Here is a 6,373-nt window from a genome sequence, read left to right as displayed (position 1 = left end):
TCTCTCTCTCTCTCTCTCAACCTTCTCCGTTTATTAGTCAAACCATTGAAAAAGCATGCTTTTCTTTCAGAAGAAAACTCCCCAGTGAGCTCTCTCTCTCTCTCTCTCTCTCTCTCAACCTTCTCCGTTTATTAGTCAAACCATTGAAAAAGCATGCTTTTCTTTCAGAAGAAAACTCCCCAGTGAGCTGCAATTGTTGCTTTCCTCAATAAGAATTACTTAGATATTTTATTTTGATTAGTTGCAAGAAAACATTTCCACAGTCAGAATAAAGGTCAATTTTTTTTTCTTTTGATTATGTGCAGCTTGTAGAACTGCTGAAGTCATGTGATTACAGAACTTTGGCTATAGGTGATGGTGGAAATGATGTGAGGATGATACAACAGGCTGACATAGGAGTGGGAATTAGTGGGAGAGAAGGAACACAAGCAGCAAGGGCAGCTGATTATAGCATTGGGAGTAAGTTCTCTTAGTGTAAATTTACACGGTATAGCATTAGGAGTTCAGTAAGGATGTAACCGCGTCGGTGACTAACCGAGTAAGCATTTTAGAAATAAAGATTGCGTGAATGAAACAGAATTTTAGAAACCATTAGTAACATTAACAAAGAAGAAAGGGAAAAGAAAATTCGAAAGCAGTAATTTAGTAGGGTTGTTTAATACCTTTAGTCTGAGATACTTATTGGCTCATTCCGAATTCCGAAGTGCTTCCATGTCAAATAAAAAAGAATCCTAAATTGGTTTTTACACGGAAATGCCTATTAGAAAACTGAAGTGTTTATCTTGATAATGCTTCCTTAAGTAACGTACGTTATCTTTAATCACTTTTCTGTTATTATTTTGGAGTTTCTAATATAACATGCATGTCTTTTATGCACTCCCTTGAGTTTGACATTGTTTGCCCGTTGCTTCATGTGCACTTTGCCTTGCACCTCGGGCGAAGACATAGTCTGTCTTGGGTGTTCGTTGCTCCCTTAGCGTCACTTTTTCTGTAGATTATGGTCTAGAAGATTCCTATTGAGTAGTAATGGGAAGAAAAAGATGAGATGTTAATCATCTTTTCTTATTGCTACCCATTCTAGAAGGAGGAGAACTAGCTCGTTAGGCTGGCTAAGTTGAGTAGGAGTAAAACCTATCTTTCAGTTTAGTTTGTGATTCTGATTTTCTACCTCAATAGAGGCTCATTAAATGCTACTAGTGTTCTAAGCTGCATTCAGCAGGTCTTGTTAAACCCTATATCAGAAACTGCAGTCTTTATGAACCCCTCTTGTTTATTTTTAGCTGTTTCTAGGTGAGAATTCATCAAAGTTCTTGAAGTCTATTTTGTTAGTTGACTTATCTACTTAACATTCCATCTTGTGTTGCTACTTTGGATTTTGATACATTCTAATGGAAGCATTAAGCGACTATGTTAAACATTAATATAATTGTTTTTTGATTATTTTGCAGAATTTAGATTTCTTAAGAGATTGATACTTGTTCATGGGCGATACTCCTACAACCGCACAGCATTTTTGTCTCAATATTCATTTTACAAATCTCTGTTGTTATGTTTTATTCAGATCTTGTGAGTTCTTATAGCTTTTATTCATTTAATTGGTTAATCTAGTTTAAGAAGCTCGTCTCGGTATTTAAATTATGAAATATCATATTTTCCTAGATACATGTCTGTCTATACATTTTCTGGGCTTCCACTGTTCCAGTACTTACTCTAGAATTTTTCTTTTTCAGTTTCTCTTTCATTTCAGGCATCTCGGGTACCAGCTTATTTAATTCGTTCAGTCTGATGGCGTACAATGTTTTCTACACCAGTGTCCCTGTTCTAGTCAGTGTCCTTGACAAAGATCTTAGTGAAAAAACTGTGATGCAAAACCCACAAATCTTATTTTATTGCCAAGCTGGGAGGTTTGTAGTTCTTCAACCTTCTCTTTATTTTCTTAAATAGTAAATACAATTCAAGATTTTATCTCTACGCTTTTCCGTTCCACTGTAGATCCACTTGGTATCAGGCAACTTTTTCAACAAAATATTTACATTCCATATATGCATTGATGGTGTTTATTAAAGTGCAGTTATACAGACTAATTTCTAGCTAGCGTATGGAAAGTTTGAAAATTATGGTTGTGAAAATTTTGTGTCGTGTTAAATACAAATTTACTAGTCCTGATTTTCTAAAATTCCTGTGGGCTAACTAGAAATGGATCCTACAATAGAACGCCACCACCAAGGCATAAACAGGCGAAAAAGTCTTCTGGAACCGCCTGCTGGGACACCCAAATGAACCGCCCAAGAGAGAAACTCATGTTTCTCTCTCCACGTGAGCAAACACGTGAGAGGAGAGAGAAACATGAGTTTCTCTCTTGGGCGGTTCATTTGGGTGTCCCAACAGGCGGTCCATGTAGTCATACTGTAAACAGGTGGTGAATATTTGAAAATTTTAAGCGGATATCAAGCAGAACACCTTACTGGACTATGGGAGTCTGTTACATCCTGCTTCAATATGTTTCTATCTGGTTTGAACTAAATCTTTATCGTTCTTGTAACCAGGCTTTTTAATCCAACCACCTTCGCCGGATGGTTTGGGCGTTCTTTATTTCATGTAAGTGCAAATTTACTGGATCAGTGTTCATAAATACATTATTTTTTACCTTCACATGCCCATTATGCAGTTTCTAGACCACAAAATTTCTAAAAATCCCTTCGAACTTTGTACTGGAACTTGAGTACTCTGCACAGGGGCATGGTACATGAATTTCTATACAAGGGCTGGTCTAAAGAGGTTGCTCGGGGTTCGCCCGCTAATCACTTTGAACCCTAAAACGTTTTAACCTATTAAGCCTCTCTCGATGCAGAACTATTAGTAGGCTACCCACGCTAGTCTACCAATGAGTTCGCCCACGGCTCTGCTGGATAAGATTAATATTACTTTGTTGCTTGTGAAGTTACCTGCTGATACTGATATTTTTCAGGCACTTGTCGTCTTCTTTATTAGTATTCATGTATATGCCAATGAAAAAAGCGAGATGGAAGAGCTTTCTATGGTGGCATTCTCAGGATGTATCTGGTTACAAGCCTTTGTCGTGATTATCGAGACCAAGTAAGTATACTCACTGGATTTATTTGATAAATCTTCCACAGAAAAGCTCGGTGCAATTTTTTTGTTTCTCAGTTAAATCATTGAATTTGTTTTTTGTGGTGCAGTTCCTTTACGATCTTGCAACATCTAGCAATATGGGGTAATTTAGTTGCTTTTTATGCTATCAACTTAATCTTGAGTGCCTTGCCATCAAGTGGGATGTACACAATAATGTTTCGGCTATGTAGACAACCATCTTATTGGATAACCATGTTTGTAAGTATACGAAGAACTCAAAACTTTACATTCTTTTGTTCATTTTTTTTCTCACTCATCTCGGGTTGGTTCCTAACTCTTCAAATATTTTTTAAAGGGTTATTTCCCTAATGGCCCCCAACTTTGTGACCAGCTTCCCGCCTGGCCCCCTACTTTGTGAGAAATACCCATATGTCCCCCTTCCGTTATAACACCGTCACTCTCTCTCCTCCATCATGTTTTCTCTCTCTGCCAACTCACGCCACATCATCTGTTACGCCACCTCATCACCTTCCCCGGCAGAGGTCGCCAGCCGGCCAAATTTCCGGCCGGCGACCTTCAAACTAAAAATATTATTTTTTTTTTCTCTCTTCCTCTCTCTCTCTAAAATTACTCCGGCGAAGGGAGACCTTCGCCGGAATGGTCTGTTCTTGAAGAACAGATCTCGATCTGTTCTTCACTGAACAGACCCTGGTCTGTTCCTTGAAGAACAGACCGAGGTCTGTTCATTGAAGAACAGACCGAGGTCTGTTCATTGAAGAACAGACCGAGGTTTGTTCATTGAAGAACAGACCGAGGTTTGTTCATTGAAGAACAAACCACTCCGGCGAAGGTCTCCCTTCGCCGGAGTAATTTTAGAGAGAGAGAGGAAGAGAGAAAAAAAAAAAATTTTTTTTTTTTTTAGTTTGACGATCGCCGGCCGGAAATTTGGCCGGCCGGCGACCTTTGCCGGGGAAGGTGATGAGGTGGCGTAACAGATGATGTGGCGTGAGTTGGCAGAGAGAGAAAACATGATGGAGGAGAGAGAGTGACGGTGTTATAACGGAAGAGGGCCATATGGGTATTTTTCATAAAGTAGGGGGCCAGGCGGGAAGCTGGTCACAAAGTTGGGGGCCATTAGGGAAATAACCCTTTTTTAAAACATTTGCTACCCTCTTGATTAAAGTTGAGATCTTCGACTGAAAGGGTGGTTTGGGACTTTATAAATGACAATGTACAAAACAAACACATATATACCTACTTATCATTTATCAGTAATCAACTACATAACATGGACACTATTACGGGTATCAATATCCGACACCAATGTCCACTACAAGGTATCAGATACATTGGCTAGGGCCAGTTCAGCGATAGTCATATACATAAATATCCTAGTTAAACGTGTTTTTTTGGTTTCATGTCGGATCTCAATCATCTGACTCAAATGGACCAAAAGTCAACTCAAATAAGTCAATTCTGATTTCTGACTAGTAAGACAAACAAACATGCAGAAATCGCAGAACTCAATTCAAACCTCGAGTCAAATTTCAGACCTGACTTGGAAAAAATTAAACAAACACTACCTTAATTATTAGGGCTTTTATTTTCTATTGCTATTTTGTTTATGTTTGGATCAACAATAAACATTATGTATAAATGATGTTAATCTAGGTATGAAATCTCACATTATATCCAGTGAGGTTACTAAGGGACCCGACAAGATTATCCAAGTATAAAAAAAAAGACTGTCGGTGTAAGCAGAAGTAATCGACGACATGAACGTAGCTAGTGGAGTTTTTGATGAATTATATGATAGAGTTTCAAAATCGTCAAATAAACAATCAACGAATGAGCAATGAACAATTCAAACAATTCTTATCTGTGTCTTGATTGTATTTCTTTCATCTTTTGACTTGAACTTCTTACCTTGTTTCAGCTAGTAGTAGTAACAGGAATGGGACCAGTGTTAGCTCTGAAGTACTTCCGCTACACATACAGATCCAGCGCGATAAACATACTTCAGCAAGCAGAGCGATTGGGTAGTGGACCGATCTTGTCAATTGAAAATGTTGAACCACAAGCAAGGCCAATAGACAAGGAAGTTGCATTATTATCGATAACTCAACCTAGAAATAGAAATGCAGTATATGAGCCTTTACTTTCTGATTCACCAACTGCTATGAGAAGATCATTAGGTGGTTCGTCGACATCACCTCCTGATTTCTTCCAGACTTCTCAGTCCACCCGATTATCTTCAAGCTATATGAGAAACTATAAAGATAATTGACCGTATTATAATTGAGGAGGTTTGTTTCCATAAACTAAAAACTAATTGTTGGTTGGGTGGATAATCCCGCAACAGTTTTTCGTTTAGGGAAAAAGGCCAGTCAGAGCCCTCGAAATGTAAGTTAGGGTTTGGACCAACAGAGACAGACTTATCATCTAACAAGACATTGAAGGGTCTTGCGATTTTTTCAGAGAGAACAAGAGCGTTCAAACCTTAGAATGAAAGATTTATAAACAGAGAAAAATTTGTCCATTATACAATTATGTAGACTGATTTTTTAGAGATCAGCAGAACTTGGAAGAAAGGGCAATTCTTGGCAAGTTTTAATCCCTGATTCCATTAGTCTGTACCGAGAAATTTCCATCAAGAGATTTTAACCACTCGACCAATCAAACAATATATATATGTAACGTAGTAGGTTTTGAGTATTTCTAAAATAAGATGGAAACAGTGTAAGTTCAACAAAAAAAAAAAGATGGAAACAGGTAAATTGGACTAGCAAACCGTTTCCTCTCTTCTCTCTCTCAAACTTTTTTCCAGATCTTGGTTTTCTTTGGAGGAGGGATCCCTCCGGATCTTCCTCTTTTAGTTTATATGTTCTATTAGATCTATAAAAAGATCTTGTAGATTTTTAGAGAGAGAAAATATGAAATCTAAATCCATCTTACACAGTGTTTTTCTTCCTCTCTTAACTCTAGTAATATCATTATCAAGATCGTCAATTTTCTCTTCTTGTATTCTTCCTTTCTTCTTGTTCTTTCTCTAACATGGATCGTCTTACAACAATTAAATTTTGAGGAAGGACATAATCCACTTTTGGGTGATTTCGGTGATTTTAAATGGTTATAGAATGGAAGAATGGATGTGGAGGTTAGTGAGAAAAGAAGAGTTAATGTTGCCGATTTCTACGATGAACATTTCAAGAAGATTGAAGATGAATTTTCAACACCAAGAGAAAAGACCGATCAAGTTTCACTTTTATTAGTTTAATTA

The 6,373-nt window shown here is 37.6% G+C and overlaps 2 protein-coding genes across 3 annotated transcripts in view; both read left to right on the top strand.

Annotated features, from left to right (window-relative positions):
- Positions 1-459, top strand: part of LOC147556929 (phospholipid-transporting ATPase 2-like) — a 14,349-nt gene extending 13,890 nt beyond the window's left edge. For both annotated transcript variants that reach the window (XR_015233657.1, XM_086657932.1), the window contains exon 18: positions 184-459. Coding sequence is in view for 1 of the 2 variants with exons in the window: in XM_086657932.1 (XP_086514058.1) it covers positions 184-186 (3 nt within the window). In the remaining variant the exon portion in view is untranslated. The remainder of the gene's footprint in view (positions 1-183) is intronic.
- Positions 329-5,624, top strand: LOC147556928 (phospholipid-transporting ATPase 2-like). The gene is made up of 7 exons (XM_086657933.1): positions 329-459; positions 1,449-1,566; positions 1,731-1,904; positions 2,547-2,598; positions 2,969-3,096; positions 3,201-3,351; positions 5,030-5,624. The coding sequence occupies exons 1-7, from the start codon at positions 375-377 to the stop codon at positions 5,378-5,380; spliced, it is 1,059 nt and encodes a 352-aa protein (XP_086514059.1). The 5' UTR covers positions 329-374; the 3' UTR covers positions 5,381-5,624.
- Positions 5,625-6,373: the final 749 nt, after the last annotated feature.

Source organism: Eschscholzia californica, unplaced genomic scaffold (genome assembly GCF_041429995.1).
Source record: "Eschscholzia californica isolate CP2 unplaced genomic scaffold, dmEscCali1.0.p SCAF_2, whole genome shotgun sequence".
Lineage (NCBI taxonomy): Eukaryota > Viridiplantae > Streptophyta > Magnoliopsida > Ranunculales > Papaveraceae > Eschscholzia > Eschscholzia californica.
This window is presented reverse-complemented; position numbering and strand designations above follow the sequence as displayed.